Source organism: Ranitomeya imitator, chromosome 2 (assembly GCF_032444005.1).
Source record: "Ranitomeya imitator isolate aRanImi1 chromosome 2, aRanImi1.pri, whole genome shotgun sequence".
In the NCBI taxonomy this organism is placed as follows: Eukaryota; Metazoa; Chordata; class Amphibia; order Anura; family Dendrobatidae; genus Ranitomeya; species Ranitomeya imitator.
Window position 1 is genome coordinate 54,327,970 of NC_091283.1, and position 25,009 is coordinate 54,352,978.

A 25,009-nucleotide genomic window follows, 5' to 3' on the forward strand; every position below is an offset into this window, starting at 1 on the left:
AGGAAATTCTCACCGCTCGATCTGCGTCTTTGATTTCCTCCGGGGACAGGTGGGGGCGGCTGGTGGGGGGAGACCTCGGCTTCAGGGGACTGAACTTCTCTTTTACTGGCTAAGGAGAAAGTGAGCAGTAAAAATCAGATTTATATAAGTGATTCCTGAATAATGTCAGCAGCAGGAGCAGAAATACTTACAGGGGGTTCGAATACTTTACTAGACACATGACCCTCCACTCGTTCTGCCTCTGCACCTACAAAGAAATGCAATAACCATTACCAACAAATATAGAAATCCCAAGTACTTACTGCCCTGATATAGCTGCCCCCGACCCTCATAAATTATATTATTTATAAGCCAAGTAGTTAGAGCTTTTCTGATTGGGAAGAAGTGATTAATTTGGCCTGATCAAATAAAAATTGGATGAGACGAGAAGAAAGAGTACACTTTTGGTGCACATAGATTTCTGCCAAATTTTAGCAAATTTTTTTTTTCCCTTTTGCATCTCCTTCACCACTTTTCAAAAGTGAAAAGAGATATTTGCAGAATTAGCGGGAGGAGGAGAGTGGGCAGACTTATCAGGAGGAAAGAAGAGGCAGGCTTAGCGGAAGGAGGAAAGAAGGAAGGAGAAGTGTGGGCAGACTTAACAGGAGGAAAGAAGAGGCAGGCTTAGCGGAAGGAGGAAAGAAGGAAGGAGAAGTGTGGGCAGGCTTAACAGGAGGAAAGAAGAGGCAGGCTTAGCGGAAGGAGGAAAGAAGGAAGGAGAAGTGTGGGCAGACTTAACAGGAGGAAAGAAGAGGCAGGCTTAGCGGAAGGAGGAAAGAAGGAAGGAGAAGTGTGGGCAGGCTTAACATGAGGAAAGAAGAGGCAGGCTTAGCGGAAGGAGGAAAGAAGGAAGGAGAAGTGTGGGCAGGCTTGGCAGGAGGAAAGAAGAGGCAGGCTTTGCGGAAGGAGGAAAGAAGGAAGGAGAAGTGTGGGCAGGCTTGGCAGGGGAAGGAGGCATTTGGGCAGACTTAACAAGGGGAGGAAAGATGTGGGCAGGTTTAACAGAAGGAGAGAGGGGGCAGGCTTATCAGGGAGGAGAGAAATGTGATCAGGTTTAGCAGGGGATGAGAAATGTGGACAATCTTAGTGGGGGGACATGTAGGCAGACTTAGCAGAGGGAAGGAGAGATGCGGGCAGGCATAGCAGGGAGAGGAGAGATTTGGGTCAGCTTAATGGGAGGAGAGAGATGGCAGGCTTAGCACTGGGAGGAGAGATGTGGGCAGGCTTAGCGGGGGAGGAGAAATGTTGGCAGTTTTAGCGGGGGAATGTAGGCAGACTTAGTGGGGGCAGGAGAAATGTTGGCAGTCTTAAAGTGGGGAAGAGAGATATGGTAGGCTTAGAAGGAGAGGTCAGTGCCTCCTATAAATCAACCCATTCTACCATTACTTTTGCCAGAAATTGGCACAAATGTAAACCTAATCACAGCTGACACCCTGGCAGTGACTTATCAAAATACTGAACCCATATCTTGGGGGGATGTGCTCTACTTTTATATTGATAGCTTCTCATAAGAATGGGTCATCAATATCAGATTGGTGGGGGTCTGACATCTGGCACCCCCACAATCAGCTGTAGACGTAGACTGTGTACAGAGCAGGAACATGGAGACTCAGGAGTGAGTACAGTGGCCATTCTCTGGTACTACAGATCAGCTTCCATTCTCTTCGAAAGAAGCTGCAAACAACTGATAAGTCAGACAAGGGAGATCCCTGATACACTGTAACGAGCCGTGCACCAATGTGAGCAGCCCATTATCCGCAAGTGATCTTGTTCTCAGCACTTAACAAGAATGTTGTTGTTTTTTTTTTAATTGTCAGCAAGTATATTTGATTACTGAATAATAAATTAGGTATACATTATCTCTTACATTTAAAGAAAAATTGAAAACACATACTTCTAAAAGAAATTATAAAGTTGTGTGTGCGTGAAGTTGCTATTAGGGTGGAGCTCTCAGAACCCCCCAAAAATTAGCGGGGATCTCAGTGATGGGGCCCACAATGATCGGATATTTATCACCTATCCAGTTTAATTTCTGGGAAAAGCCCTTTAAAAGCGCAGTGATGGCATTAGAGTCTCCAAACAGCTTCCCATATCTCAGCTCGCTCAAAGCTTTCAAAATTAGGAATGTGAGAAAATGGAGCATAATGATTTTTGGGGGTTAATTGCAGTCACATTTAGTTAGTATTTATCTTGGAAATACATTAAGGAGCATTTTGGCTTAACTTAGATATCATAATAACTCATTCTGTAAGGTCAAGATCAGCTTCATTCTTCAGGCTGGGCAGACACGAACTGCAGCTATATAAAGTAACAGGAGATGGACGTTTGCAGAGACATGGGTGTGCGGGTGGACACCTGCTACCCTCACTCTGGGGGCATCCCGGAGAATAATCGACAACACAGGGAGGTCCCTAACATGGGTGAACACAGTAATATATATATATGTACATGTATTTATCGATGTAAAGCATCGTTTGGTCAACAGCCATTAAAGGGACTCTGTCACCTGAATTTGGCGGGACTGGTTTTGGGTCATATGGGCGGAGTTTTCGGGTGTTTGATTCTCCCTTTCCTTACCCGCTGGCTGCATGCTGGCCGCAATATTGGATTGAAGTTCATTCTCTGTCCTCCGTAGTACACGCCTGCGCAAGGCAAGATTGCTTTACGCAGGCGTGTACTATGGAGGACAGAGAATGAACTTCAATCCAATATTGCAGCCAGCATGCAGCCAGCGGGTAAGGAAAGGGTGAATCAAAAACCCCAAAACCCCGCCCATATGACCCAAAACCAGTCCCGCCAAATTCAGGTGACAGGTTCCCTTTAAAGCTAGGTTTACACTAGGAGATTTTGCAGCGCTTTTTTAATGCATTTTTTTAATGCAAATTTTCAGCTGCGTTTTACAGTACCGGCAAAGTCTATGAGATTTCAGAAATCTCATACACACAGCTTGGTTTTTTTTGTCATCAAGATTTTATGCTTTGCATGTTTTTTTGCACAGTGGAGCATGTCACTTCTTTCAGCATTTTTTTTCACCCATTGAAATAAAGGGGTGGTGAAAAAAGGCAGAAAAAAATACACCAGAAACGCAGGTGTCAGGTTTTGTTGCGTTTTCTGTGCCAAAACCTGATTCTATAGAATAGAACTTGTTATTTCACTAATAAACTGTATCAGCATGCACAAAAGACAAATCTAGCACGCCAAAACCGCAGCAAAAAAACGTAAGAAAAAAAACAAGAAAAACATACTTTTTTTCAGCAGCTTCTTTCCTGCCAAGAGATCAGGTTTTGCTGCAGAAAAAAAAAAGCGGCTAGTGTGAACTTACCCTTAGTGTGTATGGCCAGCTTTAGTTAAACCACTTAAATGTGGAACAGCACATTTGGAAAATTACTGCCCTTTTGTTTCAGAGATTGTGGGGTCTCAGCACCCGAAGCAGAGTTACCAACCGTCCAGTAATTCCAGGGCAGTCCATAAAAATAAGGCACTTTCTTGCTCCGTCCGTAAAGAAAAAAAAGAAGGCGTCCATGATTTTTTTGCAGCTAAAGAAACTTAGAATTTTTTAACTGTAATTATCAGCTTTTTGCAGTTTTTATGTAGCGTGTGAATTCGTATCAGAATTATTGGTTATAGACATGTATCTCTTAAAATCACACTGATTTGTTATGGTTTTCCAATGTGTCCGTAAAAAATATTGCCTGTCAGTGATTTAAAGAAATAAAAAATAAAAAGTCAAGTTGGCAACCGTGACCCAGACCCTCACCAATCTAAACCTGGGACATACCACATGGTAACAATTTGTAAAGGTGTTATCCAGGGAATATAAATGATTACTAAGAGGAACTGTCCTAACATAGAAAAGAGCTTGTAAGTCCTGTGCTCGTTGCCTAGGAAACCGGCCACTGCTAAAAGACTACAGCAGTGGCCAGTAGGGTTGAGCGAAACAGATCGTTCATTTTCAAGTCGCCGACTTTTGGCAAAGTCGGGTTTCATGAAACCCGACCCGATCCCTGTGTGGGGTCTGCCATGCGGTATGCGACTTTCGCGCCAAAGTCGCGTTTCGTATGACGCGCTTGGCGCCATTTTTTTCAGCCAATGAAGGGGCATGGGCAGAGTGATGACATAGGTCTTAGGGGCGTGGACGCCTATCGCCATGTTGTTGCTTGTGCGCTGTAGCGATTTGCACTGTGTAACACCAGCTTTTCAGTTCAGGGACGGACGGAGGAGAGAGAGAGAGAGAGAGAGAGAGAGAGAGAGAGAGGGAGGGAGGGAGGAAGAGAGAGAGAGAGAGAGAGAAATGAAAAAAAAAAAAAAAAATTGACTTTGCATTGGGTTTTCGTGTTTCGGTCGATCCTCGACTTTTCGCCATAATCGGCCGATTTCACTCGACTCGACTTTTGAGATAGTCGGGTTTCGCAAAACCCGGCTCGACCCTAAAAAAGTCAAGGTCGCTCAACCCTAGTGGCCAGTAATGTAGGCAATCAGTAGACTATAAAATTAAAAAATAAGTCTGTCCTTGAGAATACAGATTATGTATTAGTAAAGATTATCTCAAAAGTGTTTTCTTCTTTTTTTTGCAAGCACTTTGCAATTAAAGACATTAAGAATAGCCCTTTAAATGTTTTAAAATTAGTGATGAGCGAATATACTCGTTACTCGAGATTTCTCGAGCATGCTCGGGTGTCCTCCGAGTATTTTTTAGTGCTCGGAGATTTAGTTTTCATCTGTTAGCCAGCTTGATTACATGTGGGGATTCCCTAGCAACCAGGCAACCCCCACATGTACTTATGCTGGCTATCAGATGTAAATCATTCAGCTGCGGCAATAAAAACTAAATCTCCGAGCACTAAAAAATACTCAGAGGACCCCCGAGCGTGCTTGAGAAATCTCAAGTAACGAGTATATTCGCTCATCACTATTTAAAATGCTTCATCGCTTCATCTTCAACACACCAGAAATGGTTTATAACAAAAAAAAAGACTGCTTAGCCAATCACTGGTTAAGGCGGTTCATGCTGCAGCCAGTGATTGACAGAGTGTTCATTTTTGGCCATTTGCAATGAGTAGAGGTTGGGACCCTGAAGCACAGACAAATGGGGACCATAAATGCAGCTACAGGGCATCGTTTATTTCACTTTATTAAGCAAGTTGAAGCATTTTATAATTATTTTATATTCTTTCCTTTAAGAAAGACTACACGTCTGCGATATCCGAAACAGTCATTAGTCTCCTAAACAAAACCTTACACCCTCAAATATACCTATGGGGCTGTTGAGTTTGGGTAAAGAGACCAGCGGGCAATCGGGACATGGCGGTCCGCACACAGAGCGTGAATTGCCGATATGTGAAACCGGCCTAAGTCTACCTTCATTTATACACTCTCAAGCAACATGACGAAATATCATTTTCCCATTACCAGGTCTACAATGACAGACAATAGTCAAGTTTTAATTGCTGCCATTAATGTAAAATCTAATTAGATTGCTTTTTTTTTTTTATTATTATTATTATTATACATTTTTATAGCGCCATTTATTCCATGGCGCTTTACATGTGAATACGGGGCAAATATAGACAAATACATTAAACATTTAATACATTGAATACATTAAACATTTTTTCCTTTGTTATTGATACGGGAGTCATATATAGTGGTTACCATTAAATGGTCATGTTAATATTTGTTTTTCTGCAGTTTACACTTTTGTTTCTGGTCATAAACCATTGGAAACCATCAGCAGGCTGGTTAGCTACCACTGAAATTAATTATCTATTTTTGTATTATAATTTTGCACATGCCCATTGTGGAATGTCTATTTGACCATGAATATCCTGTTTCCTCACACCAGAACATCCAGATAGTTTGCTTATAAGTTGGATAACTAAAGATGGCATTGGATATTCCTCAATTAATGACCCTGGCATCAACCAATGAGACACTAAATAAACACATAGTATCTATAATACAGCACGGATTTCTAGAAATTACTGCGTTCATAAGGTATCTATGGTGAGAGGTAAGCCCTCATTTTCTAAACAAGCTACCCTGGACACAAAAAATGGCCTGTGTCTATACAGCTACATATATCAGCCATCAATCACGTCACTGCTTTGAACCTTTTTTTGTCTGGTTTACTGAAAGAAAATTAAAAATGCAAAATTATTTGCTTAAAACCCCCCCCCCACTAATTTTATTACTGGAGACCGACAGTCTGCTTAGTGATAAAGGGCGGCATGTTAACAGTGGACACTATGGTGGCTTAGTAGTTAACACTAGGCCTCATTTATCAAAATTGTCTTTGTTGCCCATAACAACCAATCAAAGCTCAGCTTTCATTTTGGAAACAGTCCTGGCAAAATGAAAGCTGCACTGTAATTGGTTGCAAAGAGCAACAGAGACATTTTTTTTTCTCTCCTTCATAAATCTGCCCCAAACTCTGCCTTCTCTGTGACATAAATTATTACGTCACTGTTTGTTGATAAATTCCCCCGTAAGCTCAAAACATGTGTTGACTCAGAGAGAAGCATCGATGCCCATTCCAAAATCCCACGCCTGGCACAGAACTGCCCACGCTGACTGATTCACCTAAAGGTCAGTGCTTCATAGCCGAAATTCTCGGTCCCTCTGGGGACAATAAGGATCATATTCAGACTCCCTCAAAAGGCATTACAGACATACCAAAGAAAGGGTTTTTTACATAGCTGAACAATGGCTCCCTTAATACAAGGCAGAACGCCATGCTTCTTAACTCTTTGAGTTCTGGGTTCGTGCCTCAGATTAGTTCTGACTGTCAATAACGGGTCCAAAAATAAACTCAGTGATATCTGATATCTACCTGGTTAGGGCCCAAGACACACAGATCAGGTACAATGTTATAGATATAGGAGGCACAACCGGGACTTATTTAGACACGGAGCGTGAGAAAAATTATTGCCATGTTAGATGTAGTGTTACAAAGGCAGAAATGTAACTTGAAGCTTATGGGCCTCAATGCAAAATATGTATCAGGGATCCCACCATCCATGTGACATTTATGAGACTGATAACTACTAATTTGGCAAAAGAGCATGTGGCCTGTTATGAATTCTGTTGTCGGGCTCCCTCCTGTGGTCATGAATGGTACTTCGGCTGGTTCTGTCCATGGACTTTCTCTGGTGGCTGTGGGTGTTTCTGAGTTTCCTTCCACAGGTGACGAGGTTAATTCGTTAGCTGGCTCCTCTATTTAACTCCACTTAGATCTTTGTTCCATGCCACCTGTCAATGTTCCAGTATTGGTCTAGTTCACTCCTGGATCGTTCTTGTGACCTGTCTTCCCAGCAGATGCTAAGTGACTGCTTGTTTTTCTCTGGTTTGCTATTTTTCTGTCCAGCTTGCTATTTGGATTGTTGTCTTGCTTGCTGGAAGCTCTGGGACGCAGAGGGAGCGCCTCTGTACCGTGAATCGGTGCGGAGGGTCTTTTTGCGCCCTCTGCGTGGTCTTTTTGTAGGTTTTTGTGCTGACTGCAAAGCTACCTTTCCTATCCTCAGTCTGTTCAGTAAGTCGGGCCTCACTTTGCTTAATCTATTTAATCTCTGTGTTTGTATTTTCATCTTTACTCACAGTCATTATATGTGGGGGGCTGCCTTTTCCTTTGGGGAATTTCTCTGAGGCAAGGTAGGCTTTATTTTTCTATCTTTAGGGCTAGCTAGTTCCTTAGGCTGTGCCGAGTTGCATAGGGAGCGTTAGGAGCAATCCACGGCTATTTCTAGTGTGGTTGATAGGGGGGGTACTGTTGTATTTCTAGTGTGGTTGATAGGATTAGGGATTGCGGTCAGCAGAGTTCCCACGTCCCAGAGCTCGTCCTAAATTATCAGTAACTATCAGGTCATTCTGTGTGCTCTTAACCACCAGGTCCATTATTGTCCTGACCACCAGGTCATAACAGTGGCCGACTCAGGCGCAACTGCTACCTCTACATAACTATGGTTATCCTCTTGTTCAGAAGTCCCGCTTAACCCCTTCCCAACATAGGACCTACTGGTCCTCTGAGCTGGGCCCACTGTACACATGGAAGGTGTCGGCTAGTTATACAGCAAACAGCCGCCTTTAAGAGCAGCGACCAGAGCTCAGATTGCTTCTCTTTAACCACTACTGTCATTTTTACAGCGTGATCCCGGTAGGCACTTGGGTGCCTCTTGGTCTCCTATGAAATGTGATCACGGGCGGCCGATAGGTTGCCATGGCAGCCTGGAGTCTATTGAAGGCCTCCATTTCCTTGGCACTGCTATGAAGGCCACCCACAGACTAATTTTCACTATATAGTGAAATACTATTTTATTGTAGTAAATGGATCAAGTGATCAAATGATTACAACAATTTCAAGTTCCTTATTAGGACTAAAATATATAGTGAAAAGTAAAAAAAAAAAAGTCATATCACCCACCAATGCCCAAGATGGTGTATAAGTATAAGCTTAACTGGTAGAGGTGATCCATTTTCCAAAACAAAAACTAAAAAAATTATAGGAATCCTTCAGGTCTCATATACACTCACAAAGTTAGTGATATAGCAGGGAGAACTACTACTACCGCTATGTTTTGTTCCTACGATTGTTTCTGTGGGATCTTTGATTTTACAACTTGAGATTTTATTGTACTCATTTCTGATTCGAGGTTCTGTGCATCTATATTATGTAGGAAAGTTAGCACAGTAGCAACAAAAAAAAGTGAGATTAGGGTTAATAATTTGGGAATATTATTATTAATGGCCTTCTGCCCGATCTCGAGCAATGGCAACTTGATGGATCAACGCTCTGTAGGAAGATCAATCTCATGCAAGCCTAGATAGGTCCATCAGGGTCTTCCCCGATTGTATCAAGCGATCGAGTTGCTGGTCTTCCTCTTCACCTTGTTCCTTTTATTCTTCCGACCATGATGTCCTTCTCCAGTGATTGCTATCTTTATATGAAGTCTCAAAAGCTTGCAAGTCTTAAGGCCCCTTCACATTAAGCGACGCTGCAGTGATACCGACAACGATCCGGATCGCTGCAGCGTCGCTGTTTGGTCGCTGGAGAGCTGTCACACAGACCGCTCTCCAGCGACCAACGATGCCGGTAACCAGGGTAAACATCGGGTAACTAAGCACAGGGCCGCGCTTAGTAACCCGATGTTTACCCTGGATACCATGCTAAAAGTTAAAAAAAACAAACACTAGATACTTACCTACCGCTGTCTGTCCTCCAGCGCTGCGCTCTGCTTCTCTGCTCTCCTCCTGTACTGTCTGTGAGCCGGAAAGCAGAGAGGTGACGTCACCGCTCTGCTTTCCGGCTCACAGCCAGTACAGGAGGAGTGCAGAGCACAGCGCTGGAGGACAGACAGCGTTAGGTAAGTATCTAGTGTTTGTTTTTTTTTACTTTTAGCATGGTAACCAGGGTAAACATCGGGTTACTAAGCGCGGCCCTGCGCTTAGTTACCCGATGTTTACCCTGGTTACCAGTGAAGACATCGCTGGATCGGTGTCACACACGCCGATCCAGCGATGTCTCCAGGGAGTCCAGCGACGAAATAAAGTTCTGGACTTTATTCAGCGACCAACGATCTCCCAGCAGGGGCCTGATCGTTGGTCGCTGTCACACAGAATGATTTCATTAACGATATCGTTGCTACGTCACAAATAGCAACGATATCGTTAACAATATCGTTATGTGTGAAGGTACCTTTAGCTTGGTGACCCTTGCTTCAATTGACATGTCTGACTTGATTTGTTCCACAATTGATGTGTTTGTTGTTCTTGCCATCCATGATATTGATAACATCCTTCTCCAGCACCACTTTTGAAAAGGCGTTGATTCTTCTTATGTCTTGTTTCTTTATGGTCCAGATATTGCAACCATATGTTACTACAGGAAAAAAAAAAACAGAGTATGTATGAGCCGTGTCTTCATCGCCAGTGAAATCTTCCTCGATTTAAAGTCCTTGTCCAGAGACTTCATTGTTGATTTGCCCATAGCTATTCTCCTATTGACGACTGGTGTCGTCGCTGCATCTTGAGTGATCATTGAGTAGGTTGAAGTTCTTTACAACTTCCAGTTCATCACCGTCCATCTCAAATGTGGCCTAGCTATACCTGGCAGTATATCTTTTGGAAATACTCAGTTCCATGTGGCGTTAACTGGTAAAGAAAGGGTCCTGTAGCATCATGCCGGGAACCTACAATCTTACTTGATGGAAGATAAATCAGGATCTATTTTTGGGACTGGAGTAGATTCCCCGCTGGCTTCTGAACCTTGTAATGTCTGTATGTAATGACTATGGTAAAATGAAGCATACTCATACATATAAAAATGTGATAAATGGTGACATACTTGTACTCTCAAAGTGGGTGACAGATATCAGTACTTGTAAGTGCTAATGAAAAATGAATGAGTACTGGACATGGCTGTCTCCACTGATCCTGCGGACAATGAACAGAGCAATGGTGCGTCTATAGAGACAGAAGCTACTTTCCCAGGGCACTTTTTTGTACCATCCGTTTAAAAAAATTGTCGTGTCCATAATTTTTTTAGGAAGCTGAAGAAACTCATACAAATTATGACTGCAATTATCATCCTTATACAGTTAATACAGATAATGCCTTCATAACAGAATTATGAGCTGTATACATTTGTCACTTATAATTTTCATAGCATAGTCCAGTTTTCTAATGTGTCGGTAAAATAAGTTGTCGGTCTGTGATTTTTTGAGAAACTATTGAGAAAAAATAATGTTGCCAACCCTGTGCAGCATGTAGAAGGCTCCCAATCTTCACCTAGTGGTTTCTGCAGAGACGTCTAAGTAGTAGACTTGGAGCTCTTAAGAAGTAGTGGACACAGGTAATAAAAATAGCAAGTATGGAGTGCTGCCCAATGTGAGAACAAGGGGCACACTATAAAAAAATAATCAGAAAAATGCACATATCCAAATTAGTGTAGCAAAAACGATACCTATTAAATCAAGAACAGACCACAGATCACACAAAAGAAAGTTAAAAACAAAACCAAATGTATATTCAAGCGGTTAATAAAATGCAGGCCAAAGTACCAATATGGCATAAACTAATAAAATAAAATATCCTCGCACAATGAATAAAGCACCATGTGCTATTCACAGACGCACATATAATCCATAAGAGATATAGTGTTCAAATGGTACAATGTGATATCCAATAGTGAAAACAAAACATTAATTCACATGTACTAAATATGCAAAGGGAACAATCAGGATTAAGTCCCTACGTGTATCACTGAGAAGCTTCCTCAGGGGTCATCTGATTTAATAAAGTATCATTTTTGGTAATATACATTGGATATACATTATCAAAAACATTAAACTTCACAATGTGGCGTGTTCTATAATACAATATGTGGCTAAAGGTATGGAATTTACTAATTATTGCAGATCTGTGCTAGAAAAGCTGTATCTTCTGTATATGAATGTCATTTGTCACTGAACATGTCACAGTTACAATATTTTACCACTACATAGAACACCTTTAGTATTTTGCTAAATTTTGCACCTTCTGCTAGATGGCTGCTTCACTGCGATACCACACTTAGGTCCCTGACAAATATCTCAATAGGCAAGAAACAGCTGAGGACTTTGTAGCTGGCCAAGTAGGTGACATGTCAACAGTTTCAATTCATTGGCTAGCATATCTATCTACATAGGCTACATATTCATTGCATATGGTCTCCACAGAAAGTTCTGAAGGTCATGTTTCATTATAATATGGAAGTCAATTAAGCACACTGATTTCCTAAAAAAAAATCTATTAATATATATATTTCTATGTTTATTTATTTGTGTTCCAGATGTTGGCTCTGGTCCATTTTTGGACATAAGCTGGTTGGGTCTGGCCCATGGGTGGACATACCAAAGGTTCAACCGGGGCCCAGAGGCTAGGGGGGGGGGCCCTGCAGGGGGGCTAATAATAAGGGCAATCTGGCCAGTTTATCCGGCCCCAAGCTCCGGAGGGCCCCTGGCCAGATTGCCCTCATGTGCGGCGGGCAGGGAGCAATCCCTGCAGCTCTACTGCCTGCAAGAGAAAATAGCAGCAGAGCGGAGCTGCAGGGAATGGATTCGTCCTGCCCGCACTTCGTGTCTCATCATTCAGCGCCACAGCTGTGCGAGACAGGAAGCTGCCGGCGATGGTGGGGCTTCAGGATACCGTGCGCAGAGGTGAGGTGAGGTGTGTGTGTGTGTGTGCAGAGAGGTGAATGGTGCTGTGTGTCTGTGTGTGTGTGTGCAGAGAGGTGAATGGTGCTGTGTGTGTCTGTGTGTGTAGGTGGAGGAGAGGGCAATGATGGGGCTGATGGGGCAGAAGGCAATGATTGGGTTGACAGAGAGGGCAATGATGAGTGTGATGGGGCAGAAGGCAATGATTGGGTTGACGGAGAAGGCAATGATGAGTGGTGGGGGAGGAGGATATGATGGAGGTGGTAAATGGGCAATAATGGGGGTGATGGGAGGAGGAAATGATGGAGGCAGTGTAATGGGCAATAATGGGGGTGGTGGGGGAAAAGACAATGATGGTGGTGGAAAGGGCAATGATGAGGATTGTGGGGGAGGAGGAAATGATGGAGGTCATGGAATGGGTAATGATGGGGAGAAGACAATGATGATGGCAGTGGAAAAGACAATGATGGGGTGGTGGGGAGGAGGCAATGATGAAGGTGGTGGAATGGGTAATGATGGGGTGGTGGGGAGGAGGAAATGATGGAGGTCGTGGAATGGGTAATGATGGGGTGGTGGGGGAGAAGGCAATGATGGGGTGGTGGGGAGAAGACAATAATGATGGCGGTGGAAAGGACAATGATGGGGTGGTGGGGGGGAGGAGGAAATGATGGAGGTGGTGGAATGGGTAATGATGGGGTCGTGGGGAGAAGGCAATGATGGTAGCAGTGGAAAGGTCAATTCTGGGGGTGGTGGGGAGGAGGCAATGATGGAGCTGGTGGAATGGGCAATAATGGGGTCATGGGGAGAATGCAATGATGGAGGTGGTGAAGAGGGCAATCATGGGGGTGGGGAAGTGGGCAATAATGGGATGCAGGGGGAGGAGGACAATGAGGGGTGTGGGGGATTGGGATGGGAGGAAGGGGGATTTATAATGGATTTAGGAACATGGGGAGGTGGAGGAAGGCGTTATTACTGATTATTATGTCTAAAACAGTCCCTTAGTATATAGTGTACTCACTTATGTATAGCACAGTCCCTCAGTGTATGTTGTCACAAACAGAAAATCTGCCACACATCCTTTGCAGAACATAGACATGTACTATAGATGAGTTACAACAACACAGAAAAGTCAAGGAGCTGGAGACATTTCACCCTTCTCCTGCAAGGATGTAATAAGACCTTCCACTGTCACTGGTGGTCACTGTACTACCTATATACCAACACTATATACAAAGCTCCTGTGTATAAAGTCACTGGTGATCACTGTATTACCTGTACACTGACCCTATATGCAGAGCTCCTGTGTATAATGTCACTGGTGATCACTGCATTATCTGTACACTGACACTATATACAGAGCTCCTGTGTATAATGTCACCAGTGACCACTGTTTTACCTGTACACTGACGCTATATACACAGCTCCTGTGCTTAATGTCACTGGTGATCACTGCATTATCTGTACAGTAATAATAATAATAATAATAATAATTTTTATTTATATAGCGCCAACATATTCCGCAGCGCTTTACAAATTATAGAGGGGACTTGTACAGACAATAGACATTACAGCATAACAGAAATACAGTTCAAAACGGATACCAGGAGGAATGAGGGCCCTGCTCGCAAGCTTACAAACTATGAGGAAAAGGGGAGACACGAGAGGTGGATGGTATATATACAGCTCTATATACAGAGCTTCTGTGTATAATGTCACTAGTGACCACTGTATTATCTGTACAGTGTGGAGATCAGACTGAACTAAAGGAATCCATCTTGTCTTCTTCCTGAGAAATCTCGCTTACAACAAGATACATTTCTGCTGACTTGACATTTCCTTTTATGGAAGTAATCATGTGTGCATTCCTTCTTTCAATAGCAGCCTTTCATTCACCTTCCAGATGATGTAACTTTCTACTGATAAAGACTGGTATAGATTGTTTATGTAAGAGATAGTGAAATATGAGCGCTTGTGCGCATGTCTGTAAAAGAATAATTCTTTTCTATATAAAGGGAGGGCAAAGCCCAGAGAGAGAGATGTGCTCCTGGGCTTCCCCTGTATATGATCACACAATACCTTGTTTGCGTGTCATTTACTCAGGATCCCTACCTCTAGTAAGCCAGGGACTGAGAAGGACTTAACATTTCTTTGGCGCACCGAACAGGGACCCGAGATGAGAGTATTTGCTCGAGATTCACCTGCAGATACGGACAATGGAGATCTGGGATAATGGACGGCAAATGAACTGAAAAACCTGGCCAGGTAAGAGACATTATTAGTTCTCTTTTATCTGCCTTGTATTATCCGAAAGATCTCTATGAGCCGTGTCACGCTGGGTTAGTCTAGTAGTGAGTAGATACCTATAAAACTCGGGTTACTATATTGTATAGATTTATGAGTCCTGTCCCTGGCAGTGTGTGAACAGTGTGAAGGTTGTGGTATGTTGTGAAAGAAGAGCAAAAGTGCGTAGAAAAATAAGCCGAAATAGTTGGGGTATAAGCCTTATACACGGAAGTCAGCCTAACTGGGTCATGTGGTTGCGTCCTTTCGGGGAGACCTCCGCCCATGCTTGACTCTCATTTAAGTGCTTAACCTCCTTCATTTCTGGATAAGGTTTGATAGAATGAGCCCAGGACGCGGGTCCATGAGCCTGGGACAAGTATGCTAACTGACACAGAAAGTTTTGTGATCTGTATGGTGTTGCTGGGTCTGTTTGCGTGCATAATAGCACTTAAGTACATTCTGCACATTAGAAAGAATGGAGCAGATCAGCCCTTCAATATTTTAGCTCCCTAGGAGAGAAGGCAACGAGACATCACCTAGGATAAGTGATTGTCCAAACGTCACCTGGGGTAGAAATAGCTAATATTGAAAGAAAAAAAAAAAAAAAGAAAAATGGGAAATAAACAGACAAAAACCGTCTTAGGACAAGTGGAAGCAGCAGATATCATACAGGAAAGATGTGGGAAGACAGTCAGAAGTCAGATTAGAAGGGTAAGAGAAAAATTGGGAATTTCAGAAGCACTTATGTTCAGTACAGAATGGGAAAAACTGAGTAAAGAACGAGGTGGAATTATCAAAGACAATGGGTGGGAAGAAATCATACACTGTATGATAGAGGTCTCAAAAACAGCTAAAGAGGAGAATTGGAAGTATGATCCAGACACTTCCAAATGGATTATGGGGAAGGGAAAAAGTTGTGACATAATCCCACCACCTTACCTAGATCCAAAAGCCCAATCATTTGTACCATCTGGAGGAGCAGAAGGAGGAAAACAATTTCCAGCCTTGTATCCCAATCTTGGTGGGGTAGGAGGATGGGTATGTTCACACTGTGGACAACAAAATCCAGATTGGAGAAATGATTGCCTAGTCTGTGGTACACCTAGACATGGCGCTGTACTTGCCCCTGTTAGGGTAGTACCAAGACCCTTTAGGGAACCTGGTGCTGACGGGGTAATGGGAACTAGATATCACCAGACCCGACAGTATTTTCCTTGGTCCCCTGCTGAAGGTATGTCCCTCCTGCATAATGCGCCTGATCCCACTCAATATCCCATCCGATTTGCACAATACATACAACAAATCATGCAGACTCATGCTGGGGTCTGGGCGGACGGGGAAGAATTATGTAGAATGAAAATGTCCCCCGGACTTTTTCAGGAATTATTGACACACCTACAGCCCAATAGACCAGTGGCAGAAGGGGGTGCCTTACAGACAGAAGCATCAGGTACCCAGTTCACAGAGGCATTAATAATTTTCATGAGAGAAAAACAGAGGGAAAGGGGATCTACGGGTGTGATTATGCAGAAATTTGGGCAAAGTATTGAAGAATATAGTCAAGAATTAGAAAATAGCTTTAGGGATGAAGGATTGGATTTGACTGATGCTTCAGTAAGGAGACTTTTTACAAAACAATTAATAGAGGGGCTAGATCCGAAAATCAGAGAAAAATTTAAATCCTCTACTCCAGATTGGAGAACAATTGAACAACCAAATATTGTGAAACAACGATGTTTAGGAATAGTCATGGATATGAGAGAGAATCGTAAGCCTGTTAGAATAGCACAAGCTAATACAGGAGGAAGAGTGAGACACAACTTTCCTTGCCACTACTGTAAAAAGCCAGGTCATTTCCAAAGAGAGTGCAGGAAGAAGTTGGCAGATATAAAGTCAGGCAAATTTGTTCCCAGAAATAACCCTCCCCAAACGGACAACCAGCAGAAATCTACCATCATAGATGGTCCCATACCAGATTCAGATTGACTCGATGTGTTACAAACTTCCCTACCAGCTAGAAGACCTATGATACAGGTGAATGTGGGGGGGAGAGAGATTCCATTTTTGATAGATACAGGTGCAACTTCCTCAATTTTGAATCAAGATTTTCTTCCGAATCCGGAAGATATTTCAGAACAAACAACTTTTGCTGAGGGTTATGATGGGGTAATTCGAACACTGCCATATACTGTGCCCCTAGAGGTCTCATTAGGACCTAAATGTTTTGCATCCAGATTTTTGTAACATGTTTGTTAGGAACTGATGTCCTAAAGAAATTAGAAGCTAACATCAATTTTAGGGAAGATGGCACAGTTATACTGACTATCCCTGATGATGCAGAAACATTAGAACAATATGTTAGAATTCAGGCTTTTGAGGATTATGCTGAAGAAAAAGAGTACACCACAGATCTAGACCTCTCAATGGTCCCAGAAACACTGTGGGCACAGGGTGACACTGATGTGGGATTATTGCATATCTCTCCTGTAAAACTATCTGTGCAACCAGGAACTGTTCTCCCACAGCTCAGACAATACCCTGTGAGTGCCCAGCAGGAACTAGCGATTACAAAACAGATAGAGGGATATAAAGAGAAAGGAGTTTTGGTAGAGATACAATCACCTGCTAACACTCCTCTGTATCCAGTCAAGAAGAGAACTCTTGATAAGAGTTCTATGCCCAAATATCGTATGGTACATGATTTAAGAGAAATAAACAAAGTTCTAGATCCAATCACCCCAGTTGTACCCAATCCTCATACGTTACTATCACAGATACCAGCCAGTTCTCAAGTGTTTACTGTAATAGATCTTTCAAATGCATTTTTCTCGGTTCCTTTACACCAAGATAGTTGGCATTTGTTTGCATTTACATTTAAGGGCAAACAGTTGGCGTGGACACGCCTTCCACAGGGAATGATACACTCCCCTACTCTTTATTCAAATGCCCTACAAACAGTCCTTCAGAGGTTTGAACCCGAACCACAGGTAGTAATTTTGCAGTATGTGGATGACCTACTACTTTGCTGCCCAGATCTAGAAACTGCAGAAAGGTCCACTGTGAGTTTACTATGTTTTTTAGAAAAAGAAGGGTGTAAAGTGAATAGACAAAAGCTACAAGTTTGTCAGACCAAAGTGGTCTTTCTAGGTCATTGCATTTCTCAAGGTAAAAAGCATCTTACACCACAAAGAACTGAAGCAATAAGACAGATGAATGAGCCTAGAAATCATAAACAGCTACGAGCATTTTTAGGAATAGTGTCTCATTGTAGACAATGGATTATACATGCCAGTCAACTAATGCAACCACTGTATGACTGTGTAAAAAGTGAACCTTATTTGTTGACAAAAGAAGGTCAGATTTCGTTCCAACAATTAAAAGATGCCCTTGTTTCAGCTCCAGCGTTAGGGCTACCAGACTACACCAAACCATTTCAGCTTATGGCTGCAGAAGTTGATTCCCATGCTACAGGAGTTCTTACCCAGAAGCATGCAGGGAAACAAAGACCAATTGCATATCTTTCAGCAAGGTTAGATCCCGTAGCTAGAGCAGCACCAACCTGTGTACGTGTAGTTGTTGCTGTCTCACTATTGTTGGACAAAGCATCAGAAATTGTCCTAGAGTATCCACTCACAGTTCAAACTACACATGATGTTTATGGGATATTAAACCAGGTCCAACCAAAACACATTTCCATGGCCAGACATTTGCGGCTACAGTGTTCTTTGTTGCTCCCCTCTACTATCACATTTGCTAGGCTTCAGACTCTCAATATAGCTACACTGCTACCTCTCGAGTCTGAAGGGGGGAATAAGGACACTGATCCACACGCAAATTTTTTCCCTACAGACACACATGATTGTACAGAGCTCATTTTACAAGAAACGGTAGGCTTACCCAATGTATCCGAAACACCACTTCAAAATCCAGATTTAGAGCTGTTTATAGATGGTAGTAGGTTTGCAGATGACACAGGTAACTTCCATACAGGGTATGCAGTTGTGTCAGAATCTGAAACTCTCAAAGCAGAACCACTTCCACCGAAACAGTCTGCACAAGAAGCAGAAATAACAGCATTGATTGAAGCTCTTAAAATAGCTGAGAACCAGACAGCTAATATATACACTGATTCTAGGTATGCACATGGTATTGTGTTTGATTTTGGAGTAATCTGGAGAGCTAGAGGTTACATGACAGCGTCAGGACAACCTGTAAAACATGCTTCTCTGATCAAACAGATCTTAGAGGCTGCACAAGAAACAAAAGAAGTAGCAGTAATCAAGGTAGCTGCACATGTGAGACTCGACACTAGGGAATCTAGGGGAAATGATAGGGCTGATAAAGCAGCCAAAGCAGCAGCAGTCAAACCCTTACAACAGGTCCATACTGTAAACCTCACAGAAAATACTGAAGATAGACTGAGACAAGCACAGGAAGATGCAGGAGAAGAGGAGAGGGACAGGTGGAAAAAGGAAGGGGCAGAAGAACAAGCGGGAATTTGGAAGAAAAATGGACTAATATGTCTACCTAGAGCCTGGTATCCGATTGTAGTTGGTGGACTGCACCACCCTACTCATGTGTCTGCAAATGCAATGACACTACTGGCAAAGCAAGTCTGGTTGGCTCCAGGTTTTGGCAACTATGCAAGAGACTATTGTGCTGCATGCGCTATATGCCTGGCACATAATCCCGGACAGACAACAAAGACCCCTATGAAGCACCACGTCCGACCTCTCTACCCGTTTCAGCGATTACAAATAGACTTTATCCAGCTGCCAAAAAGTAATGGGTATGAGTATGTGTTGGTATGTGTGGACATGTTCTCGGGGTGGCCAGAGGCCTATCCAGTTCGGAAGGCTTCAGCTAAAAACACTGCTGTAAAGCTAGTTGCCGAACTGATACCCCGTTACGGTCTCCCTGAAGTGATCGAGTCAGATAGGGGTACTCATTTCACTGGAGAAATATTTCAAAATGTACTGAAAATGTTGGGTGTTGAAAGTCAGTTACACACTCCGTACCATCCTCAAAGTTCTGGTAAGGTGGAACGCATGAATGGAACTTTAAAATTAAAAATACAGAAAGCCATGGCTGAAACAGGAAAGCCTTGGACAGAATGCCTTCCACTGGCCCTTTACTCAATACGCAATACCCCAAGGGGTAAGACTAAACTGTCTCCATATGAAATTTTGTTTGGCAGGACTGCCAATTTAGGATGTTATTTTCCACAGCAACTTGTGTTAAATATTGAGTCATTGACTTCTTATGTGCAAAATCTTCAGAAACAATTAACTAAGGTGCATGCACAAGTTTTTGCTTCCCTTCCAGATCCTGACAACACAGAAGGAAGTCACAAGTTGGAACCAGGTGATCAAGTCTATGTAAAAAGACACACCAGAAAGGCTCTAGAACCAAGGTTTGACGGACCCTTCCAAATCCTGTTGACAACACCTACATCAGTCAAGCTTGAAGGAAAGGCATCATGGATACATGCAAGCCATTGCAAGAAAAGCAGTATAAACTCATGATATTGATGTTAATAATGATAACCTCAACGGAGGCGTGGGATAGACTGAATTCTCTAGCCCCTTTGAACAATAGATTCGTACAACATCATAGAAAATTAGTGCATGACTTGTTAAACAATACACAAACCCTGACAGATTGTTGGATCTGTACCCATTCGCCGGTATCAGCCACAAGTATACCTTTTCTAGCAGTTCCCGTATTAGCAGAAGAAATATTCGCTTGGCCTAATTGTTCAGACAACCTGGCCAACCAAATTGGTAATGCTAGGCTGTGGAATACTACAATCGCCATACCAATTGTGGGATGGGTAGAATTTCCTTGGTGGCAGGGTAATCTCTCAGGGAGTAACACACATCTACAATATTTAGCATTTAGGGGAGGAAAATGGGTACCTAGAAATAAGACTGGATTAACTAATTTAGGACAGGTCCCCACAGAAAATCTACAGCTTAGTTTCAGTACAACCGTCCCCCCCTCTGATGCTTTCAAACCTGTAGTATTGGAAAGATACATACATAATAGAAAATGGAAACATTCTAAATTGTTCCCCCAAGGTGATGCAAACAGTTGTACAAGTAAGCTGGGGAACCTGGTTTGTAATAAATCCGATGAGTATATCAAAGGAATGCCTGTATGTGGGAATCCCGCAGCCGGGTACTGTAGCCCCTTGGGACAAAAACCCTCTTGGTGTATGCTTCAGAATGTATCTAGATTTGTGGACTTGGCTCACAGATTGGTATTGCAGCACTCAGCTCTATGGGATCTGCCTGAAGGTACATTTTGGATATGCGGAGAAGGAGCATATAAATGGCTTCCCGTAGGTATAAAGGGTACTTGTACATTAGGACGCCTAACCCCGGCTACATTCATAATTTCAAATAAACAAGTGAATATGCAAGCCGTGCCCAAGCACACACTGTATAAAAGAGCTGCAGATAACTCACCACGTCCCTCGGGGAGGCCACATATAGTACGAATGGGAATTCCTAACAAAATTGCTAATACCATTTTTATTTATCCTATGTTAACACAGATGTGGGATAAATTAGTTAGAGCCACGGATTATCTAAATGATCAGATCTGGGATATATTGGATATACTAAACACTAGTATAGCTGTACAGAATCAGCTTATAATAGTCACTAACCAACATACCCTGGTATTGGATTACCTAACTGCCTCACAAGGGAGTATGTGTCAAATCATCGGACCCACCTGCTGTCATTATATAGACCCGAATAGTACTATGAGTATGACATTTAAATTAAAGGACGTACAACGACTCAGAGATCAGTATGACAAAGACAATGACCAGAATAAGGATAGCTGGTGGTCAGATACCTTTTCTTTTCTTAACCCAGCCAACTGGTTCAGAGGAATCGGTGGGTGGGTTGCTGGGATTATGCAGAGCATAATACATATAGTTATGATTATTGTAGTCATATACGTACTATTCCAGATTGTGCTCAAGAGTATCTCAGTATGCACAGATAAACTTTGTGTAATAGATGCAAGAGTATAAAGTTTTTTTTTTCCTTCTTCTCTTATGTTATCCTTTGCTAATACTGATTATTGCGCTTATTTTGCTATCCCTTTGTAATATCTGTACTTATTGCAAAACAAAGAAAAGGTTGCGAGAGTTAAACGGAAGAATTAATACTAGATTTGATTCTCTTATTGAATACAAGCATGTACATGTGTAATACCAAATAAAGGCTTTGTCTTTGGCCCTGTGGTAATAAAATAAATAAAAGAAAATGTCAAAGGGGGGAATTGTGGAGATCAGACTGAACTAAAGGAATCCATCTTGTCTTCTTCCTGAGAAATCTCGCTTACAACAAGATACATTTCTGCTGACTTGACATTTCCTTTTATGGAAGTAATCATGTGTGCATTCCTTCTTTCAATAGCAGCCTTTCATTCACCTTCCAGATGATGTAACTTTCTACTGATAAAGACTGGTATAGATTGTTTATGTAAGAGATAGTGAAATATGAGCGCTTGTGCGCATGTCTGTAAAAGAATAATTCTTTTCTATATAAAGGGAGGGCAAAGCCCAGAGAGAGAGATGTGCTCCTGGGCTTCCCCTGTATATGATCACACAATACCTTGTTTGCGTGTCATTTACTCAGGATCCCTACCTCTAGTAAGCCAGGGACTGAGAAGGACTTAACAACAGTATACACTATATACAGAGCTTCTATGTATAATGTCACCAGTGACCACTGTATTATCTGTACACTATACACTATATACACAGCTCCTGTGCATAATGTCACTGGTGGTCGCTGTATTATGTGGCCTGGATCCAGGTCCCAGTTCAGATTTTGACCAGGGTAGTATTTTACCAAGTCTCTGCTTCCCGTAACTTCGGGACCATTGAACTGACCACTATAGTAGATGCATATTGGACGGGAGGGGGAATTTTATAATTGGGACATGTAATGAACAGTCCAGCATTTTGCAAATACTTGGTTTTGGCATAGAAGAAAACATACAAACTCCATGCAGATGTTGCCCATGGACAGTTTTGAACCCGACCACATCACTGCAACAGGGCTAGTCACTGGACCACCACACTTAGCTCAATTCTATGAAATAGGGATAAATAGCAAAAAAAGGAGAGTGGCAGATGAGCAATAAAATAAGAACAAAATGTGACCTCTTTCCTGGTGCTGGATGGTTTGGTTGATTAATGCCATCCTCAGACCAACCACCAGTTCCTCCTTTCCATTTTTTGTTAGACTTGTGGCCCTCAGACTGCTTTTTCTTTCTCTTATTTGCTAATGTTGATGTCTGTATGAAGAGAAAGACCTGTACAGTTTTACACTACCCATGGAGAATAAGTATGGGGCAATCTGATTGGACTTTCTTCCCAGATGCGTAATTTAGCAGTCATCTTACCATCTTTAATTATGTACACCCTTGTCAATTAAATGTTCTACCTTTTACAAAAAGCCCAAAAATAATTAAAGAATCTGTGTATATTTGTAAAACCACTTCACCAGGAAGGAAAAGCTCTTTCCTGTCATCCATGGTCTCTAGTCTACAGACACAAGGGCGTCATCTCTTGCCTCTCCCACTAACGCATCATGCCTCAACATCCGGGGACTGGACATTGGTCTAATATTCTATTCACGTCCCAAATAATCTACATCCGTCCGGCCTCGTCATGTCTTGACATCCACGCCAGCACAATGACATAGTAATTATCCAAGAACGCAGTTAATGAAGCATTCTTTGTTAGGGACCTTTAATGGACGGGCCACAATCAGGATCAAACAGAAGCTATGCCCGGTATGCCTATGGAAATGATTTGAGCATTGACATTACTCTGGGTCTATTATAAAGGAATTTACGGTCTATGTTCCACAAGTGACAGAAAGAAATTATTTAGCTTTTATAGGTTTTTCTTTGGGCTTCAACATAAATATCCTACATTTTTGTTTAGCCATGTAACAGACTAAAGAAAGGAACATAAATAAAATAAGAGAAAAACTGGCCACTTTTGACATGGTGAGCGGTCCTCTTTAACTTGAAGCTCATGGGCCTCAATGCAGAATCTCCAATGGGCCTAAAAATTATCACGGGTCATTAATAATATTGGTCTATCAGATGGGTCAAACAGACCCCTAGGCTCCAGGGCCTAGACACTGCTACACTCACTGTTGTTACACCTCTTGCTATACAGTTGCAATTTCTATTCTGAGTGCAGCATAGGATATTTCCAATGATGCTGAGCACGGCGATGTAAAGTTTTCCTAAAACTGATTCAGTATTTCCATGTAAAAAGCTGTGTTCCTGCTGCAGGACACAGAGAAAGCCTGTGAGCCTGTAAAAGGTATCAACCACTGAGGACTCTCATTTCTAAATATTTGACAGAGAAAGCCTGTGAGTCCTGCTTCCTCTGCCCACTCATAGAGAAAGCCTGTGAGTCCTGCTTCCTCCTCCCACTCATATAGAAAGCCTGTGAGTCCTGCTTCCTCCGCCCACTCATAGAGAAAGCCTGTGAGTCCTGCTTCCTCCGCCCACTCATAGAGAAAGCCTGTGAGTCTTGCTTCCTCCGCCCACTCATAGAGAAAGCCTGTGAGTCCTGCTTCCTCCGCCCACTCATAGAGAAAGCCTGAGTCCTGCTTCCTCCGCCCACTCATAGAGAAATCTGTGAGTCCTGCTTCCTCCTCCCACTCATATAGAAAGCCTGTGAGTCCTGCTTCCTCCGCCCACTCATAGAGAAAGCCTGTGAGTCCTGCTTCCTCCGCCCACTCATAGAGAAAGCCTGTGAGTCCTGCTTCCTCCGCCCACTCATAGAGAAAGCCTGTGAGTCCTGCTTCCTCCGCCCACTCATAGAGAAAGCCTGAGTCCTGCTTCCTCCGCCCACTCATAGAGAAATCTGTGAGTCCTGCTTCCTCCGCCCACTCAGAGAAATCTGTGAGTCCTGCTTCCTGTGCCCACTCATAGAGAAAGCCTGTGAGTCCTGCTTCCTCCGCCCACTCATAGAGAAATCTGTGAGTCCTGCTTCCTCCGCCCACTCATAGAGAAAGCCTGTGAGTCCTGCTTCCTGGACCCACTCATAGAGAAATCTGTGAGTCCTGCTTCCTCCGCCCACTAATAGAGAAAGCTTGTGAGTCTTGCTTCCTGTGCCCACTCATAGAGAAAGCCTGTGAGTCCTGCTTCCTCCGCCCACTCATAGAGAAATCTGTGAGTCCTGTATCAATGCCACTTATAGAGAAGGCCTGCGGCAGTAATTGACAGCTTTTCATATAGGAGTTTGTGTACAGGGAAAGCTGTCAATCACTATGTGTGGTTGAGGCAAGCAAGACTCACAGGATTTGTTTATTAATTGGCGAGGAAAATAAGACTCACAGGCTTTTTCTATGACTGGACGGAGAAAGAAGGACTCACAGGCTTTCTCTATGAGTCCTGCAGCAACTACACAGAAGTTTACTAGTAAAAGCGGAATGGTATCATAGAAAACA

At 42.7% G+C, this 25,009-nt stretch overlaps 1 protein-coding gene across 2 annotated transcripts in view; it reads right to left on the minus strand.

Annotated features, from left to right (window-relative positions):
• The window catches only part of PRX (periaxin), a 67,881-nt gene that overhangs the window by 17,857 nt on the left and 25,015 nt on the right, over window positions 1–25,009 (minus strand). For both annotated transcript variants that reach the window (XM_069746750.1, XM_069746749.1), the window contains exons 2-3: window positions 192–247; window positions 14–109 (exon numbers count right to left, since the gene is read on the minus strand). In XM_069746750.1, the coding sequence (XP_069602851.1) occupies window positions 14–109; window positions 192–247 (152 nt within the window). The remainder of the gene's footprint in view (window positions 1–13; window positions 110–191; window positions 248–25,009) is intronic.